Here is a 21,516-nt window from a genome sequence, read left to right on the forward strand (position 1 = left end):
AATGAAATATTTAAAGAAAATGGTGAACACTCATGCGGAGAAGTTCTGTGTCTGAAGTTCACCAATGATCATCAATAATCCCTTTTGAAAAACTATGGGGATTCTTTCTTCATTTATGCATACTTTGAATGGTTATGATTGCATTTCTGCTATGTGCCAGTTACCACGTTAGGTGCTGGGGCACAAAGATGAATAAGACACAATCCTGCCTTTGGGAAACTTACTTGCTTGTGCAAGGACACATACTTAGAGGAATCAACTGTATATGGAGGTCTGAATAGTGTCAAGGGAGGCCACAAAGGGGAAGCATTGATTTACAAGGGAGAGTAGAAGTCATGATGGGGAAATGGATCTCTTCTGCAGGAAGTATAATTGGTGGGTCCAAGAATTCTTAAAGTGTGAAGCTGTCCTGTACATTATCACATCATAATATCTGAAATCGTGCATTTCAGAATCATGTAGGCACACACACACTCCAACACCTTGAACCAAAACCACTTTTTTAAAAAAAATTATTATTTATTTATTTTTGGCTGTGTTGGTCTTTGTTGCTGCGCGCAGGCTTTCTCTAGTTGTGGTGAGCGGGGGCTACTCTTTGTTGCGGTGCGTGCGCTTCTCACTGCGGCGGCTTCTCTTGTTGCCGAGCTTGGGCTCTAGGCATGCAGGCTTCAGTAGTTGTGGCACGAGGCTTCAGTAATTGTGGCACATGGGCTCAGTAGCTGAGGTTTTTGGGCTCTAGAGCGAAGACTCAGTAGTTGTGGCGCACAGGCTTAGTTGCTCTGAGGCATGTGGGATCTTCCTGGACCCCCAGGGCTCAAACCCATGTCCCCTGCATTGGTAGGCGGATTCTTAACCACTGCACCACCAGGGATGTCCAAGAATTAAAAGCTTTAAGAAACTTGCTAAAATATCAGTTTAATAGTAAATATCTGACCAGAGAAGAGTTGGATTAATAAAATGAAGAGATTGGGGATGACCTGGAAAATGAATTTCTCATCTCTGACCTGATTCCGTATCTTAAAGGTCTTATGTTCTAGTTTTCAACCTACACTGCTTTTTATAGTGAATGCTTCCATTGGTGATAATCATAGAAGCAAATACTTCGTTTACTTTTTTGACTACAAGCAAAATAAATACTAATATAAAAATGTGCATATGCTGTTATAGTTTATATGAATTGTGATTTATCCATCTATTCATTTCTGTGTAGACAAAATGATTTATAATTTTAAAGTCTAATCTAATAAACTTAGACAAAAAAGATAAAAAAGAAAGAAAATGGAGTAGCTGTTGAGGTAAATCACATATTTATAATTTTTCAAATTTTAATCCTTAAAATAATTCTACTGAGCTATAAATGCATTCTTCTGCTTTTAGTATATAGACACAGTTTCCCTTTAATATATGATTTGAAGTCTTGTATTTCAATTTTCACTTAAAAGTCTTTTTACTTTAAGATGAATTTTTTCCAAAAAACATACCCAGTCCCTTCATACTCAAGAAAAGACTAAGGTCACTATTTTGTAAACTCACAGCACTATGATTTCCCAAATCTTTTTTTTTTTAAGCTATATATCTTACCTATATCCATTGATGTTAGAACTGTCCTAGACAGTCAGGGATTGATAGAATCCATAATCTTAGGGCAAAATCAACCTCAAAGCATTATGGGCTAAGGCATCCCCGTTTCCTTCAATTAGATCTTTCATTATAATTCTCCCATTTCTTCAAGCCCAGGCTCCACCAAACTCAGTATACAACTCAGGTGCCACAGCCTCCGAAAACATTTCTTGAAACAATCAGCTGGAAGCCAGCTCTCCCATCTATGGGTCCCCATAGAAGTCTGCCCTCTATCCTTCTCTTAGGGCCCATGTCCCTTTCTGTCTTGCATTGTAGCCATTTGCTGTGTTTTCCCTACCAGACAGTGAGATCACCAAGGATACCATCTTGAATCACATTCATTTCTTCTCTGATGTGCTATGTGTTAACTTACACATAGTAGGTTCTCAAGAAGTACTGCGTGTGTACTTAATAATTTCTGTGGCCATGACAAATTGTCAAAGAGAGTGAAAAACCTATTAAGTAAAGTATTTTAGGAAACCCTTGGTCAAGAAAGAAAGCCACAAGAGTAGAAAATTCTTCAAGAGGTGAATCAGAATAACTGGCACATAAAAGTGACACATTCAATTTCTTTACCTTTGTATAACCTCCAGAAGATCAAACGTTAATAAAATATTTATCCTCAGTTGTCACAAGCCAGACTTTGATTTAAAACTCTTGGGTACATGAATGTCACGCCAGACCAAAAATGCAGCACCATGTATTTTTAATTTAAACATGGATCCGTAAAATCTTTATATATACCTGATATGAAAAAATTTGAGTGCAAATCTCCCAACAGTCACCACAAATAAGAAAACAGGATCTAAAATCGATTGTTAAACGTCTGTAAAAGTACAACGAAAAATATTCCATTTGAAAGTCCAATGTGGCATTGATGTGATACGTAAAATACATTCTCTTACCTTTAGGGAATCAAAGCAGGCGATTACTCTTCCATTTTCGACCTGGCAACTTTTGGGGGGGTGAGCAAATTTGCATTCCTCATCAGAACGGGAGCACGTTCCTCTCTGGAACTGTCTGCAGACTTCCAAGGTCAGCCATTTTGTATCTCTGACCGGGGCAACATTCAAAGCCATGATGAGAAAATAATTTGGATCCTGTTCGTTTCTGTTAAATGATGAAATCAAATCAAGTTCCAATGATTCCAAAACTATTGCTGTGAAAAATCCCACATGTAAGTCTGAAGGTAAGTGACAAATTGCTTAAAGAAGCCCAATCCGGGAAACAGAGTGAGGAGAGAATTTATCGGCAGGCGGTCACTCATCAATCAATATGCCCCACTCGAAGACTGCGGGCCGCAATGAAAGCATGCTCAGTGTCATCTCTGGCTGCAAACGTCCGAGTCGCCTGATTGTTTTGCAGACACAATTGTTTTTAATAAAGTGACTTCAATATCATGGCACTCCTTGGGAGAATATTTAGTTCTGATGCTCGCAGCTATTGACGATGCTGGAAAATAAGCCACTTAGATGTTCAGATCTTAGCAGGATTTCTCTTTCACCTTTTAAAATTCCGAAATCAAGCAATTGGCAAAGCCAGACAACTGAGGTATCTTCATCCACTCATAAGGTCAGGGTAATGTGTATTGGATAGCAAAACACGATAACACAAAAGCTCCCGGGCTGTGGTTTCCAGCAAAAGTGACTTCACACAGGCACTTTTAAATCTTGAACCTGCAAAACACAAATAAAATATCAACTTACACCCAAACTCAATGGAATCAACACTTTAACAAACTATTTGGCTCTTATCTAGAATTTGCGAAAGTGCGGTTTAGAGCTTTGAGCTTTGAATATAGTGAGGAAAGTTATGCATTAAAAAAGAGAGAAAAGAATGGGAAACTGCAACTGTACTGCAGAACTGATCCAGGCAGCAGTCCAAAAGTTAGGAATGACTCAAACAGATGAGTGTGGCAGACACAATAATTAGGCATTCTGAAACAATTCAATCTAATGTGCCTAATCGCCAAAACAGTGTATTAGAACTGTGACTTCCAATTAATTTCACATTTAGGCCATTGATTTTACTGTTGGAAATGCTGTAACCAATCATTTGGGATGTGACTCTCCTAAATAATAAGGATATTGTCATTCTGGATGAAGTGTGGGCTCCTTACCCTTTCCATCCTTTTCTAGTTTACAGAGATTTGAACTTAGAGAGGGAAAGGTAGATCTGATATTTACTCTCAGATCTCTTATACTTGCTCTCTACATTTTTTTTTTTTTTTTTTTTTGTGGTACGCGGGCCTCTCACTGTTGTGGCCTCTCCCGTTGTGGAGCACAGGCTCCGGACGCGCAGGCTCAGCGGCCATGGCTCACGGGCCCAGCCGCTCCGCGGCACGTGGGATCTTCCCAGACCGGGGCACGAACCCGTGTCCCTTGCATCGGCAGGCGGACTCCCAACCACTGCGCCACCACGGAAGCCCCTCTCTACCTTTAATACTTGCGTGACGTTAGTGTTCCTTTCTAGGCTGTAAGCACTCAGAGGGTAAGGGCAGTTTGCATATTCCATTTCTGTTTCCCTAGGGCCTTAGTTCATGGCTATTTGGTCCTCAAAAAATATTTCTTGACTGATTTAACTGATGACTGACTCACTGACTAAGTGAATGAATGCAAGTTCATTTTAGCTGAGTCCGGTTTAGATTTTAACGGAGTCACAATCTGAGAATGTTCTGTTCTGTGGAATGCTGGAGCTGAATCACATATCTAACACAACAAAAATATAACAAGTCAATTCAGATTTCTAAGATCAGCACGATTAGTTTCTTTTAATATCTCCAAGGATTATGAAATTATTAAAACGTTAAAAATTTAACATTACTGAGTCAAGCATGAATGGAGGACTAAATATCAGAAGTTGGTCATTTTTATATATTGGATATGCCATGGGCTACCTTAGATACTTGCTTAGCCTTGACGGCCTTCTAAAATATTTATAACTAAAACCTTAATGGAGGCTGGAAGTAGGGTATTTAAAATCGTCATGTACCATAGAAGTTCAGAGAGCAATAATTCTTGAGCGATTCACAAGTGTTCCCTGAAAAAGTGAGTCTCACAATCAATTAAGTTTAGTTAACCCCAGGCAAACCAAGCTGAACAGGCTTCCTTGCAAGAGGGCTTTTTCCGGCCTTGGATGAGTCTCTGATAGGGGAAGAGAAGCAGTGGCGTCTCTCAAGCTTATCTGATTGTGGATCATTTATTTAGCGGGACATCTCCCGGGACTAGTGGGAAATGCTTCTTCATCCCAATACTTCTCTGACTTGTTAGTAGAAGTGTTTGAATGAGTTATCATTGTATGTGCATTTAAGGAAGTTGGCAACCTGGAAAGCTATGACACATTCCTAGCTTCCCATTTTGAAATATTTGAGGGGCCAGACAGGCTCCTGCTTGTCTTTTTGGCAGGATTGCATTCCCAGCAGCTAACATCAACTATCTTAACTTCAAGAGTTTAAGAAGATGACTTTAATAACCAAATTGCCTCTGGGTCAGCTTTCACCGACCAGCCTGGACCTGCACCCTCATTACCTCAACCCTTACCTCTAAACCCCGTGAGAACAAAGCAAGGGAAGCAAGGGACAAGGAAACATTTCTGCTTGTGTGTTCAGTGGAGCTGAGGCGCCAATAATGTGGAGACAAAATGAGGGGCTGGACACACGTAGTTCATATTTGCCAAATATTTTGCAGCGTCCCCGAGTCCCAAGGACCTGGGTCCAATGGGGTCACAGAACAGCAAAGATGCAGGAGATGCTCTTCCTCAAAGCAGCACAGTCTTGGCCGATGCGTCACGTGTAGGAAAAGAAAGAGGCAAACACAGATTCATGCACAGATGGCAAATGAATCATTACTCAAGTCTTCCTAAAAACCACACAGGAACAATGCTCTTAACTCAATCCAGTGAATGGGGTACACTTTTGCTTATACTTTTAGATAAGGAGACATTTCCTGCCCCCCCTGGGAGAAACGGAGTGCCATTTCTACTCCTATGAAAATCCAACCAGAATTTAGATGGTCACACTCTATCAAGATGGACTTGCTTTTGGAAACAGAAGAACCAAGTTTCTGATGGCCAGAGTCCTGTGTAAGTCAAAGATGTTCCACAAGGCTCGTCAGGTTGCACCTAGATATATCGCTGTCCTAACCGTTCATGAATCCAGTCTTTCTCCCAGCTTCTTCTCTGTTTCTATCCTAAAAGTTACCGAGCTACTGTTACAAAGATATCACCTCTCTTGGGCCATGACAACCTCCATCTTCCGGAGTGGGCACAGCAAGCAGCTGTGGGAATGAGGAAGTGAGAATAGATTTAATTGAGGTCATGGGAGGCCACCGAAGGAGATGGGCAATGATGGGCAAGGATGGAGAAGACCAACCTTTAACATGGTTATCAAGGGACAAGACTAAATTAACCAACACATAGAGCAAATTACATATCGGGTCTCCCAGACTGGAGGCTCCTGGGAGGCCCACTAGCCACCCGTGGTTATTGAGCACTTGAAATATGGCTAGCGTCACTGAGGGACTAAATTTAAATTTTTATTTACTCTTAATTAACGTAAATTTAACTTAAAAACGGATCCTCAGTTTACTTACCGGAAAACTTTTAAGTATGCTTGGGCCAACTTGACTATATGAATCTACTTTTCAGTTGTAAATTTTATGAAATCTAAATACAGATCAAGTATTTCTAATAAAAATCCAGCATCCTAATTGAGATGTGTTCTAAGTATAAAATACACACTGATTTCAAAGACTTAGTATGAAAAAAAAAACCATGAAAACACCTCATTAATATTGCTTCATATTTACTACATGGTGAATTGATAATATTTTTAACAAACTGGATTAAATATTATTATTTAAATTAAACTCACTTGCTTCTTTTTAGCTCCCCTCCAAAAAATTCAGAATTATATATGTAGCTTACATTGTATTTCTGCTGATGGCGCTGTTGTAGGGGCTTTTGCATTTCTTCTATTAGCCACAGCACTTTCTGGAATGGTGGAAAGTACCCTGTCCTAAGAGCCAGGTTCCAGCCCTTGTTTTGCCAAGCCTCCTTCACATGACCTTAATAAGTCAATTTCTCTGAGATCCAGTTTCTTCATCTGTAAAATGTTAATGATAGTTCCTACCTACTTTACATGGTTACTGCCACGAAGGACTGATTACAGAAGAAACATAAAAACACTCTGTGAACAGTCAAGAGCTGTCCCAAAGCAAGGTGATGAAAGGATGAGCCGCTCTATAAATATTTATTGAATAAATCCACTTCCAGGCTTCCTCTCTGCAGTCGTTCCCTATCAATGACTGGGGTCATGCCTGGGGTGGATCTGCTCCAGCCACAGATTCTGAGAGCAGGACGGTACCTTGCAGATCAAAGAGCTGACTGCACGGGGCGCTCGCTCGGGGCCTCTTATCCGGAGCGCCCCTCATTTCTCAGACCATCTTATTCTGCAGCCGAAGGGAACCCACAGAGAAGTTTCCCCAAGTACACATCCCACGGTGTCACTACAAAGGCCTGAGCCTGCTGTCTTCCTCCAGCTGCTACCAACCCAGAAGGAGATGAAACACTTTTAGGGCCCAGTGGTCACCCTGGGTGTGATGCCGAGTCCCAGTATGCTGGTCGCAGTGGTGGGGAGCCCATCTGGCTCGAGGCCTTGGTGGGAGCACAGCTGCTGAGTGAGCTCCCAGCGTCCTGGGCGAGGGGGGAGCAGGGGGCGGCACTTTCTAGTTCACCTGCCCAGAGGGCTCCCCGTTAAAATGTGTCTGTGTGGAGAGGGCACGTCTTTCTATTCTCAAAAAGCTGCCACGGGTGTCAGCTTTGGACCCATTCGATGCCGGGCACCCTTTGCCTTTCCTGGAAGTTTCTGCGCTGCTCTGGGAAGCCAGGTCTCTTGCTCCCATTACTTTCCAGTGTTTTCTGTTTAAGTTTCTCCCAGTGCTTTGCTTTGGCTTCTGTTTTCTTCGCTGCTTTTCAAGTGTGCTGCAGCTTTATTTCCAGCTTCACATCAATCCCCTCCCATTAGCTCCTTCCCAGGCAGAACCTGGGCCGAATTCTGAAGCACTTGTTCCCAGTTATTTCTCTGGCCGTTGTAGGTATTCCCTTCCCCTGTCCTCTCCAGGCATTCAGGCACCCCACGTTCTCTCCCCCTCCTGCCTTTCTAAGCCCCTCACAGAGGAGGGTATGATCTTGCCCTGGAGGCTCTGCTGAGTCACAGGCTGGTAGCCCTCACCGGCCCAGCCCCCTGAAGCGGGGCTCCAGCCTGACCTCCTTCATTCCGCTTTTTAAAATTAATTTTATTTATTTATTTTTTAAATTTTTTGGCCACACCACGCGGCATGTGGGATCCTACTTCCCCCGACCAAGGATGGAACCCGTGCCCCCTGCATTGGAAGCGCAGAGTCTTAACCACTGGGCCGCCAGGGAAGTCCCCTTCATTCCCCTTTTGATGGCCTCTCTGTAGTCCGTCTTTTAACACTGCCTGGTAATTATTTTTAAGTAGACATCATTATTCCTTAATTCATGAGAACTGTGAATACTGATTTATCCAACTGTCTCCCCCCAGTATAAGCTCCTGTGTATCTAATAGACTGTTATTATTTTCAAATCCTCAGGGTTCAGTTCAGTGCTTGGTATCTAGAATATGCTCAACGAATATTTGTCCAATAAACTCCTGATCCTCCTCCAAAGAGCATTTGCATTTTAACATGGACCAAAGTCTAACCTAAGGGAATAAGGCTCTGAATAGAGACTTTCAGTATTATCCTGTAGGAAAATTCCAACGAGTGCCAGCGGCTTACCCTGTTGTTGCCAAGGAAGCTGGGGGTGTGGGTGAGGAGCTGCCCCACAGATAAATTATTTGAGCTTCAAAACCCTGAATCTTTAGGCCAGAGGTTTTCAAAGTGTAGTATACGTGGGCCAGCAGGCCCAGCAGCCCCTGGGAGCTCATTAAAAATGCAGGTTCTCAGGCCCCAGCCCAGAGGTCCTGGGTCCGAAGTCTTGGGGGTAGGGCCCAGCAATCTGTGTTTTGACAAGCCCTCCAGGGCTGACTCTGAAGCACTCTCAAGTTTGACAAGCACTGTGGTAAGCATTTCTTGCCGCCCTCCTGTGTGCCAGGCATCCTTTGGGTTGCTAAGGGAACCAAGATGTCTGTCCTGAGTCGATCACAGGGTCTTGGGGTCACCGATTCCCACACAAACAGTTGCAGGAGGGCTGGCTGAGGGTTTCTCCCAGTGGCTGTGTTTCCGATCAGTCAAAACAAAATAAAACTAGATGACACAGGAAACACCTGAGAGATCTGTCCCCGCTAAGACTTGATTCTGAGAATTTGAAAAATAGATTGTCTCATAGCTTGCAGATTTTGTTCAGGATGAAGCAGGCCTTTGATGGGGGTAAATAGGGCTTTGTTTATAGGGCCCTTGTCTGAGAGAGGACCGTCTTAGGGGGCTGGCGGCCCTTGGTGGCCAGCAGCTTGGTCCTCAGCCGCGTGACGCCAGAACTCTCCACAGAGGGGCTGCTGTGTAAAGCCCCGGCGCCAGATATGACCAATATGGAGGTTCACTGCTGGGCTCATCTTCAAAGGAAAGGCAAGATGGAAGTTCAAGGATAAGGAAGGAGGTTCTGTAGTATTTCCTGAAATGCCAAAGGACTTGCTGTTCAACGGTACAAAGTAATCCCACGCTTTTTTTAGGGTCTTCACTTACGTGACACTTCATCTTTCAAAACATATTGAAAACTCTTCTAGGTGTTAGATTTTCAGAAAGCTGTGACTTTTGACTGCAGGAAAGAATTCGCTGTGCACGTTCCTTCCTTACAGTAACTCTGTGATGTCGCAGGGTGAGTTTGGAAAGCACGGTCCTCCACTCTACCACCCTGGCGACCTGCCCCAGGCCACGCCCCTCAGACAAGCCCGGGCTGTGGACCCCAGGTGTCCTCACCTTGCCAACGCTTTGTAGCCAGTTTGTACATTTCTGAAGGGAAACACATCAATCATGTCCAATCTTGAGACGGAGACTGATTAAAACGTTAAGACCGCCTTAAGGAAAATAGTTGTGCAGCACACAGCTTCTCCAGCCAACTCTTGGTCATCTAAGGTATTTTAGCTGTCTGCCAGACAGCGGCCTCCTAGAGAGCTGATTAAAGGATCCTTGCAAAACAAACCGATTTCTGAGTCAGACAGTCAAGGACTTATTTTCCATTAAGTAATTTATGGGATGCCTTTAATTTTATTTTGCATAAATCTAATTACGTGAAGAAACTATGTCTCCTTGAGTTTCCTAACTTCTAATTTGGAGAATCTTGGATTTCCTATTTTTAATCCTTTATTTATTTATTTAATTTTGGTAATTTTCATGAATTTTTCCCTTTTTATGTATATATACATATATATATTTAACATCTTTATTGGAGTATAATTGCTTTACAATGGTAGGTTAGTTTCTGCTTTATAACAAAGTGAATCAGCTATACATATACATTTATCCCCATATCTCTTCCCTCTTGCGTCTCCCACCCTCCCACCCTCCCTATCCCACCCCTCTAGGTGGTCACAAAGCACCGAGCTGATCTCCCTGTGCTATGCGGCTGCTTCCACTAGCTATTTTACATTTGGTCGTGTATATATGTCCATGCCACTCTCTCACTTCGTCCCAGCTTACCCATGTGAATTGGTGCAGCCACTATGGAGAACAGTATGGAGGTTCCTTAAAAAACTCAAAATAGAACTACCATATGACCCAGCAATCCCACTACTGGGCATTTACCCTGAGAAAACCATAATTCAAGAAGAGTCATGTACCACAGTGTTCATTGCAGCTCTATTTACAATAGCCAGGACATGGAAGCAACCTAAGTGTCCATCGACAGATGAATGGATAAAGAAGCCGTGGCACACATATACAATGGAATATTAGCCATAGAAAGAAGCGAAATTGAGTTATTTGTAGTGAGGTGGATGGACCTAGAGTCTGTCATACAGAGTGAAGTAAGTCAGAAAGAGAAAAACAAGTACTGTATTTTTAATCTTTCAATTCTTAAAACACATTGTTGAAAAATGATTCTTCCTTCCTGTGAGTGGCTTGACGTCTCCAGCTCTATTTCTGGAGCTTAATTTAAAATATTTCTCCACATGCTCTCTCCTTCGGTCCTTGACTCCCTGTATCCTGCGTGTCAGATGCAAACGCCCGGGCTGGAGAGGAACCCAGAGTAGCGCAGGCTGGAGAACTGGGCTAAAAGCCACTTGACCTCCGGGAGTGGGTGTAACCCTGCTCCGTAATCACAGCCACTGAGAAGAGGTCCCCGACTGGGACCTTCCCATGGGAACCCCGGAGGACCAATAAAAATACAGAAATGAAAGCAGTCCCAAGTGCCAAAGGCAATACAGAACCTCATTGACTTTTCCAAGCAAAAAAGTGAAGGGAGCAGCAAAAGTGATTGTCCTTAAAAAGATTTTTCTTTCTAGACACCTTAAGATTTTTAAAAAATTTATTGGAAATATAAATGAAATAGTGCTTTGAAACTTTGGCATGGGTTAGGAGTAAGAACAAAATTTTCTACCCTGGATTCCAGTCAGTCATTCCTCTGTCCCGAATAGCTGTGAAATGTCACCTAAGCTCTCTGAGTCTCAGTTTCCTTGTTTGGAATCGTGGAGACTGGAAATACCTAAACCATAAATGGATGTATTGCTACCAAAATATAATTAGTAGTATATTATAAGGACTCTCTGTTTGGTGTCTAACCCTTATCAGCATTAGATAAGGCATCAACTTTCCTTAAATTTGTGTTCATGTACACACACACGCATACACATATACACGCACAGGTGGAAAGGACTCCTATTCACTAAGAGTTAGACATTTCTGTAAAGCAAATGAAGTGTAACTTAAAGCAAGTAGAAAGTCTCTTTCTTTGATGATGGTACAAAGTATGAAGTCCTTCAGAGAATGTTAGACAAAACTTTGATAGATGCTCTTCAAAAACTAATTCCAAACGCTCATTCATTCTAAGCAGGGAAAGAACCACGGCTACCAAGCATGTCTTCATTTCACATGGTACTTGTTCTTTTGAATATACTTTCAAATACATTTCTATAGAGGAACTTAAACACCGGGGCACCCAAGCCACACAGTAAGTCAGATAAGCCAATGTTTCATAATAACAGAAATAAAAGGAGAAATTCCCCCACTAAAAATTTTCCTCTTGGACCTTGTCTCTTAAAGTACAAGTGAAAACTTCATAAAATCCAGAAATCATTTTAATGCATGAAAATTTCCAGCCCATTTTCATTGTAGTTTCCAGGAACGGGCAGAAAAAGAAATTCCTTCTTCAATTAGAAGAGGAGAGATTTCTAAACATACTCCTGAAACTACAGCCAGATATAATATATTCAACACACATTTGTATTCAAATTATGTTTTTTCACTGCGCCTGTGTTTTCTATCTAAACATTTATCATTCAGTTAGGAGCTGCTCTTATTAGAATAAAAGCAATTGTATTAGATACCATTTAAGACTGACAGCACTTACCGGTTTCCTGGATATCCAGGACCCAGTGGCTGCAGTGAGAACAATTATCGAGCTGCAGGCTGCAGCCTAGGCCTGAATGCCAGAGAATTCTTCCCAGAACTTCCATTTCCTTCCCAGCCACAGCTGCTGGTGGCCAGGACTGCTCTTCAGCTGACCTTTTCCCTTTTCTCTCTCTATTATCACCAGCCAAATGCCTAGTTCATCTGCCTGTACACGTACAAAGACCAATGCCCCCTGCTTTGACAAAATTTTTGTAACATAACTTTTATTACCACCAGATGAAAACATAACTTTTATTACCACCAGATGAAAATCGTAAATAATCTAGCCAACATGTACACATTGAAGAAGACTCAATATATTGTCATAACTGAAATATAACTAAGATATCAAAGGAAGTCGTTATTTATAAGATAAATAATGTGTGTTTTAAAATGTCCACACTTAGGCACAAATATGTTAGAAGACAGAATGAAGTGGTCGGATGTTCACACCTTATTTTGTGTGACGGGCACAATGCAGACCGACATGGGTGAGACAGGTGACGTGGCTTTTAAACATGCCAAGTCAGTTCCCGTTCAAGTTCCTAACAAGTTAAAGAACAGTCTTGACTCAATTTACACGGTTGTTGTTGTATTCTTGAAAAATTCAGTTATATTGACTGTCCAAAAAATAAAAAATACATCAGAAAAAACACTCCATGCAAATACATGAAACAGTTAAGATCTTGCCCCAGATCCCCCAGAACAGGATTTTTATCCATGTGAATGTCCAGGAGGACACTCAGAACTCATGAGATACAGACTAGTTCTTTACTCCCAGGGAGTCATATTCATTGCAAGATGTCAAAATCCTTTACTTCAGCCCATTACATTCCAGAGAGGTTGCCTGGTCATTAGGACAATGGGGGAAAAATGCTCCTTTAAATTTCCAAAGTTCTCTATAAGGAGTGGTGTCGTCCCCATTGAGGATAGTGCTGTAGGGTCTTAGGCTGAGTTAGTCTGAGGAAGTAGGCTCAGTTATAAACTATCAGGATCTTTACTCTGGTAGATATTGGGGAGCACTTGAGCTCTAGACAGGACCCCAACTGGAGGATCACTTAGGATGCACTAGAATTAGAAGAGCTCGCAGGTGGTGAAATTGGTTGGCGATTCCAGCAATGGTCCAAGAGCAAAGGAGTAATCCAGGCCCAAAGTTATACTGCAGGGGTGGGAAGGAAAAGGATGAGGGTGATTCCATATCATGGCTGGGGTAAAATCATCAGAAAAAGATAGATTGGGGGGACTTGGAGTGAGGAGTGCAGGAAAGAGATTTGTCAAAGAGGACCTCAAAATGTGGGTCCTGTGTGGGCAGAAGAACACTGATGCTTTGCCCAGGAGGAAGGATGTTGGGGAGTGGAGGCAAGTTGGAAACGGGACATAGGGGTCGTGGTCATGGATACATAGTTGGAATTAATGTTCATAGAAATGATAGGTAAAACCACAGACTGGCTAAAATGGGAGAGAGAGAAACACATATCAATATTTACATCTGTGTGTATATCTAGGAGAGAAAAAAAGAAAGAGTTGGACAGGGTCATGGACACTTTGTTCAGTTATTTAGAGGTGACAGAAAGAGGAGCAGGTGACGCCACAGGAAAAGAATAATGAGAGACAAAAGAGCCTCTGAATAGCGCTGCATCCAGGGTGCTGGGAGAGAGATTCAGAGTTTCAAGGAGGACCGAGCAGCCGAAAGTGTTCAGTGCCACAAGATCAAGGGCATGTGGACAACTGGTGGTGGCTAGATGCCATAACAAGGAGGTCACTGCTGACTTTCCAGGTGCCAGTTTCTGTGGCACTTGCACAGGGGGAGGAGGGTGCCCAGCGCCTGGAGCTCCCTGGAGTATCTGAGGTCGCAAGAAGACCGTGGAGCAGCCAGGAGAGTTGTTTTTTTTTTTTTTTCTTTTTTCTTATTATTTATTTTTCTGTGTTGGGTTTTCGTTTCTGTGCAAGGGCTTTCTCTAGTTGTGGCAAGCGGGAGCCACTCTTCATTGCGGTGCGCGGGCCTCTCACTATCGCGGCCTCTCTTGTTGCGAAGCATAGGCTCCAGACGCGCAGGCTCAGTAGTTGTTGCTCACGGGCCTTGTCGCTCCGCGGCATGTGGGATCCTCCCAGACCAGGGCTCGAACCCGTGTCCCCTGCATTAGCAGGCAGATTCTCAACCACTGCACCACCAGGGAAGCCCGCCAGGAGAGTTTTGAACCCCCTGTGCTCTGCAGGCAGATGGCCCCTGACCACCTGTGCGCTCCTGGGGAAGTGACCTTTGTGAACCCGAGGTTTGTGCACAGAATTGTAAGAGACCCAGGAGAGTGGCGAGAACCTGCTTCTCCATCACTCTCCGTCCTCTCCTTTCTCTTCTGAGTGGAAGGAGAGAAACACAACAGGAATGTGGGAAAATGCCAGGATGGGGGTGTGGGCCAGAGGAGGCACCAAAGGTAGGGGAGGGACGAGGGCATTAGCTCCAGGGGAGGCTCTGAGACCTGGGCCGACAGAAGGAGGGGAGCGACGGCAACCACCTGCTTTCCCGTTGGAGGGCAGGCAGGAAGAATGGGGCAGCTCTTGTGGCCTCTCCATCTCAGCCGGGGAGGAGGTGTTCCACCTGCTGAGACAGGCTGAGGTGGGACCTGCGATGTTGCCCACAGGAAGAGAGAGAAACCGAGGAGTGTCGAGCTGCCCAGGGGGCGCCACCTGAGCGGGACAGCGTGAACCTGCTCTGAAATGAATGATTTCTCCATCTATCCTTGGCAACCTGAGAGCAGGGGCAGAGAAAGGATGCTACCAAATTCAAAGGTCCCGGCCTCGGAGGTGGGACAATTTAAAGCAACACAAAGGGTGGAATTCTAACAAGAGGATGTGCAGAGGTGGCTGAAGCCGAGGAGGTGTGTGAAAGGGCTGTACTTCTCTCCTTGCGGAAGTTGTATCTGTTATCCTGTGACTGGGTCTGAGTGCATCATGAAGTATCGTGTGTGTGTGTGCGCGCGCGCGCACGCGGGCATGAGTGATGTCAGAAGTGCGCACGGCTGGACTCCCCAGTCAAGAGGTTCTAGATCAGTCGTGGGCTCAGCACATAATAATCACATGTGATCTGCGAGTGAGTGAAGGCCAGTGGCTTCCCTCGGGTGCCAGTGAATAGCTGCGGAAGGTGCCGTGGGAGGTGCGCACGTGTCAAGAAGGAAGAGGCAGGTGTTGGAAGAGGCTGGTGGGCAGAGGCAGCTGATAGCTTCCCTGGTTGACAGCACTGGCCTGGGGGTGAACAGCGAGATAAGACCCAGGGACTAACTTAAAACAAATATTTATGGAGAAGCATTTGAGATAATGGTTTTCAGGTGAAAGGTAATAACGATGAGAGCATTCAAAGAGTTTATGCCTCGTGGCCAGTGTTACTTGGAGGAGGCTGGCATATCTGTGGATGGTGAATGGTGGCGCTGAGGAAAGGGCTAGAACACAGGCAGTTTGGCTGCAAAATCCACCAGGCCTCTGCTCCACCATTCTCTCCTCCAGTTTAGAGCTTCAAGACCGCTGGATGGTGATGACTCCCAAATGTGTACCCCTTCTCTCTCCCCTCCTCCCTCCCTCCCTCCCTCCCTCCCTCTGCTAGCCCACCTCCCATCCATTAGGAAGTTCCACTGGCCCTGCCTTTCTAATAGATCCAGAACCTAGGCCCTTCTCTCCACCTCCCCTGCGGGCACCTTCAACGACACCATTACCTCTCCTGTAAGTTAATGCAGTAACCTCCTAACGCTTGCCTCCTGCAGGCCCATCTCATATTATTCTGACAAATCCCTTGCAAACATAATCAGATCACATCACTTCTCTGCCAGACGCCTCCAGTGGCTCCCCACCTCCCGCGCGAGAAAGCCAAAAGCCTTGCGATAGCCCGTACTGACCTCCCGGATCTGCCCACACCTTCGCTGACCTCCTCTCCCCTTGTCCACTCCCCCTCAGCCACCCTTGCCTTTGGCTGGGCTTTGAGTGGCCAAACATGGGCCTGCCTGGGGCTTTGACCTGCTCTTCCCCTGCTGAGAATGTGCCTCTCCCAGATGTTCAGATATTAGCCTGGGGTAGGCCATTCCTGATGTGATATGGTTTCAGTCCTACCTCCTCACTCCAGCTCACCCTGCTTTATTTCCCTCCAGAGTCCTGATCATTATTTTACACTCACATATTTACCTACTTATCTGTTCGTGTTCTCCCCCAACCACAGTGTGATGTCCGTGAGGGCAGGGTCTGTCTGGATCTAGTGCAACACCAGAACTTTAGGACGTGGTAAGCACGCAATAAATATCTGCTGAATGAGTGAGTGGCTGAATGCGCAAATAAGTGAAAGAATGTACGACACAGCTCACAGTTTGTACTGCCTTTATGGTTTGCTTTGTTCCATCTTCACGATGCGATTTGTAATATTCCTCAACCATTGTTCTTGCGGTTAGCCCTCTGGGACTCTGATTTCTTAGGTTTAAAAATGGAGAGGGTGCAACAATTTCGAAGGCCACTTCTGTCCTTCAAGTTCTGTGATTGTGCAGTGATTGGCAAGGCTGGTTTAAGGAGAAATGTATTTTTAGGAACTCTTCTGGAAATCTTATCAGCTCGGCTGGGTTTGGCCTAGATTTGTTAGCTGGCTGTTCGAGCCGGGGGATCTAACAGGAACATCAGTGCGGGGGTTTGGGGGGAGCCTCCGGGGAGCTCGTTGTGTTCCTGCTCCAGAGTTCAGATCCAAGGGGGCGTCCAGGCGGGGTGGAGAGGTGGCGGCTCTGTACTCAACACCCGGCAAGGAGCAGCTGTTGAAATACTTCAGCCCCAGGCTGCAAAAAGGACACAGATCTAGGTCTTGGGACCCCAGAGATTTAATTGTTCTTCTTTACATTTTCTCTTCTGAGAAAAGAACAGCACACAGAATGCTACTGTGCCCCCAGAACTCAGCCACACCCCAGCCCTGTCTTCACGGTGTGGTGGTGGGAGCTGCTCTGCTCTCAGACCTCCAGGAGGCTCTCGAATTTTCTGAATGGAAGCAATACTGGCTTCTGAAGGCTGTCAGCCGAAAAAGGTCGCTAAAAGTGGACGTGAATTTGTTTCTTGATAAGACTGGGTCCAAGAGGCCCTGCGCCAGCCGCGGTATTCTCCAGCAAGTTAAGGCACAATTTGTGAGCCACACGGACCCTCAACACAGGGTACCCTGGGGGGTTAACGTATCTCTGAAGGCAAACCAGAGAGAGCGGGTTTTCCTCCGTCCTGGTCCCCTGAGCCAACGGCCATTGCTAGGTCCCATTCTTCTCGATGTTTGTAAGCTGATGTTGAATACGTCACAGAGAGGTTCTGCTGGGAAGAACCTTCCAGCTTTCCATTTTCTTTTCACATCCAACCCCACCCCACTAACTATGGGGAACACAATCATTCTGTCACAGAACCAGATATGGGGTATGTGGATTGGATGCTCCCAGGGTTCAGAAGATCCCAGAAGGATGCAGAGTGCTACTTGTTTGTTTGAACACTGTGGGAAAGATACCAGCAGGGTCAGGCATGCAGGTGATGGTATTTCATTAATATTTAACCAAATAAAAATTTCCCTACAGAGCACCATTTGACTTCAGCAGAAAAACAGAGCCCAGGAATTCAGGATCAGGGAGAGGTCAATCTATTAAAATAGCATTTTAGTTTTGTTGTCATTTCACTGACCCTAGAAGTTAAAAAAAAAAATCAACTTCCTGCCACACTTTTAAATATCGCCATTGACAAGGCACGACTCAAGTCGCAAGTACAAAGCAGGCTACAAAGATGGTGTGTCAACAGTTCCTCTTATCTTTCAGGAGATGGAGCTAGAATCGAGATCAACAACAAATATTTACTGCACTTAAACCGGGAGCTCTGAGTAATAAAGAAGGACAAACCTGGCAACCAAAGGGATATTCTGTAAAAATGTACGGCACTCTGATACGGGGCGTTATCAGGTCCCGTGATTCCTAATTGCTGGAGGCAGGTAGCATCCGCTCACGATTTGTTAAATCGAGCTCGCCCTCCCGTTCCTTCCTTCTTTTGTTGCCTCTCCGCCCAGACAGGGCGCTCCTCCGAGGCTAATCACCACTCTGGCTCTGCTTCCCCGCTGTCGCCAGTTGTCATTATTTCTAAGCGACGTCACCCTGTGCTGTGTCACCATGGCAACAGCGGGCCACCACTTTGAGGCGTGCAACAGGGAAATGAGAAAAGGAAAAATAGTCACGGGCTGAACCGCTCCTGGTCACGAGCAACTTCTGAGGTGGCAAACGTGTTTCTTCCCATTTTATGGAAGGGGAGACTGAGGAAGGGCTCAGGCTCTCCCGCATTCCTGTGAACGGAGGAGCAAAATGTAAAACCTGATGGCCACACCCATGGAGGTCACTCAGCCATTTCAACAAACAAAAAACAACAGAGAGGGTGGGTGCTTTGGTATTTTGTAGATGAACCAAAAGATCCCTAGACATCTATTTTAATGTACAAAACACTGCTCTCTTAACTACATCTTTTGCACATTTTTTTCAAACACACAATGCTTATTTCAATGTACGTAGTATTGCTTTCCCGGGTCTACCGACCTGTGGACTCACTCAGCTCCTTAGCTCTCCTCTGCCAACTGCATTTCTTTCAAAAACATCCATTTTCCTTTAAGAGATTTTTAAGAGACGTACTGCTGAGTCAGAAAACTAATAACCTGGTATAACCTGTCATACCACCCTCAGGACAAGCTCTCAAGTTACCTGTTCATTATTTTTCAAAATGATTTTTATCACCTGCGTTCCCATGTGCATACTTCAACTGCTCTTCTAATGCTGCTTATTCCTGAAACTGGTCTGTCCTCCTTCTCTAAGAGAACCAATAGCTTTGAATCAAACCAAATCTGACAAGATAAAATGAGAGAGAGGAAAAAAGAGTCTGAAAAACACCTTCTCTGGTATGCAGATCATCCCATGGTTACCCACTTACGCTCTTTGCCTATTCCAGTACCTGAAATCTTTTTTTTTTTTTTGGTCATTAACACTATGTATGAAAAAGCAACTTGTCCATGAAGTAGTGCTTTTACATTTAAAGTATGATTTTCCTAATGCAGTCTCTTTGTAACAGGGATGAACTTGGAAATAATTTTTATGATGCCAATAAAACTTTATTGTGTAGATGTAAATGATGTTTTGCTTATTGGAATGGGTCTTCTTGGCAGCAATCAGAATGACTTTCTTAGAATTTAACAGAAGTGTGCATCTTAATGAGACATGGATGGTTGACTTAAATCCAGGCTTCTTTTTTTTTTTTTATGATTTTGCAAATCCAGGCTTCTGAGAGTCAAGAGATGCAGCTTACAAAACCACGTGCCCTTGAGACAGCCTTTAAACTTGAGAGTTCCTTTGCCCCATCAATAGTAGGTTGTTTCTAAGACTCTACTGATCAACTGTCTGTGAAAACATTGGAAGACTTAACACAGAACACTAGTGTGAAGATTTCATCCCTGGGGTCCTTCCGGAGCCATGGCAGGAAGATGGCAACTGACGGTGGAAACCTTGGTGAAGGCCAGTGATAACCCTGCAGCGCTTGGCAGAGATGATCTTATTTGCATCGCTTTTCCCAGGAAGAATGACTCAGCAGCAAACATTTATTAGGCCTGGCTCCGTGCTCTTCACTGGGCCCGACACTATAACCAACTCCCCATCACCTCTGCTAACAGGTGTTCCCAGGTCTCATCCAGCTTCGCAAATGCTAGTTCTGATATGTTCAAAGAAAACTGATAATAAAGGTCCCTGTCCCCAAGCCAGCAGTTTTAAGGGTTCACTCATATTTGTCTGAAGGTGATGCTTTAGGCTACTCAAAGGTGGCCTTCAGGAAAAGCACCACTCTGCTCACAAGAGCAGAAAGAAGATGGAGTGTTTGAACGCACAAGGCCATGGGTAGATTACGGACAAGTTGTGGATAGCTGGCTCAGCTCTCCTCAGTCCCCACCAAAAACATAGTTAGCTCCTCAGGTTCCAGGCAGTTTCCAGAAGGAAAGGGCAACCAGTATTTCTTTTTCCAAAGTGGAAAAGTATAAAAGGTAAAGACCCTCTGAAATGTACTTGACTGCCCTTGGGGGGGGTAGCCTAATTGCCTAATTGTCAGAAAATGCATAGGGCTGGGAGTCAGAAGAGATGTTAGTTTTTGCACAGTGACACGCTTGCCAGGAGATTTGGGGTGAGTCACAATCCCTCTGCAGGCCTCAGTTTATTCAGTTATTAAAAAAAAGGACCAAGCAGTGGTTTTCCAACTCGCGTGTGAGCACCTACAGGGCCAAAGGTAAACATATAGCATAGTTTATGGAAGCATCAGTTTTACTTAAAAAGTTTTAGGGTAAAAGGGGTATGTAATTTAAAATTTTTTATACTAGAGCAGACATATATAGCAGATAGAAGGCGAGATTTAGAAGACTTTAGATAAGTAAGGGGACCTGGTCCATCAGTCCTTCTAAGCTTCAGGAGACCAACTCCTCTCTCCTTTGCTATCAGGATGCCTCAGTGGAAAAACTTGAGAAATTCTGAACAACGGGGTCTCCAGGGCCGCTTCTACCTTTTACATCTAGCGATTGTGTTTCTCGCCTAGTAGTGAGAGGGATCTCTAGGGAGATACCTGTCATCTAGTGGGGTTTAGTTTGTTACCTGCAGCAGAAACACAAAGTTCATTATAGCTAAAGATTTCATCTGAATCACTAACCCTCCTCAAAGAAAATAATGCTTCTTCTGGCCATTTGCTTGCCTAAAATGAGCATGGGGGTATACTCTGGACTTAGTGTTACCTTTGGGGCTGGGAAATCTAATATACCAATTAATTTACTACAGCATCAGGGTCAGCCAGAAGCACCTGGGCTGTTCACGTCGCTGAAAAGTGGTGTCCATTGCATTTCAGTTGTATTTGCTCACATTGGACAAGAGTCAATCTTGTTTTAAGAAATCCGTCAAATTAATTATTTACTTAATGATTTGCACTATGACCAAGGATAATTCGGTAATTAAAAAGCAGATCTGGAATTGCAGATCATTTTATATGCCTACATGTATAAGAATCAAATATTAGACGAAGGAGGACTAGGTTTAAAGTCAAAAGAAGTCAAAATGCAAGTTCAAATCAAATGTTTAGACTGAAAAAAATATTTTCAAAATAGAGGCCAGGGGCTTCCCTGGTGGCGCAGTGGTTGAGAGTCCGCCTGCCGATGCAGGGGACGCGGGTTCGTGCCCCGGTCCGGGAAGATCCCACATGCCGTGGAGCGGCGGAGCCCGTGAGCCATGGCCGCTGAGCCTGCGCGTCCGGAGCCTGTGCTCCGCAACAGGAGAGGCCACAACAGTGAGAG

General features: G+C 44.4%; 1 protein-coding gene across 13 annotated transcripts in view; it reads right to left on the reverse strand.

Moving 5' to 3' along the window:
* MBNL2 (muscleblind like splicing regulator 2) overlaps nt 1-21,516 on the reverse strand; it is a 152,519-nt gene that overhangs the window by 98,746 nt on the left and 32,257 nt on the right. For all 13 annotated transcript variants that reach the window (XR_003434673.1, XR_003434672.1, XM_027115962.1 and 10 more), the window contains exon 2: nt 2,526-3,296. Coding sequence is in view for 11 of the 13 variants with exons in the window: in XM_027115962.1 (XP_026971763.1) it covers nt 2,526-2,699 (174 nt within the window). In the remaining 2 variants the exon portion in view is untranslated. The remainder of the gene's footprint in view (nt 1-2,525; nt 3,297-21,516) is intronic.

Source organism: Aethalodelphis obliquidens, unplaced genomic scaffold (assembly GCF_003676395.1).
Source record: "Aethalodelphis obliquidens isolate GAN/ISIS:26980383/991018 unplaced genomic scaffold, ASM367639v1 scaffold15, whole genome shotgun sequence".
In the NCBI taxonomy this organism is placed as follows: domain Eukaryota; kingdom Metazoa; phylum Chordata; class Mammalia; order Artiodactyla; family Delphinidae; genus Aethalodelphis; species Aethalodelphis obliquidens.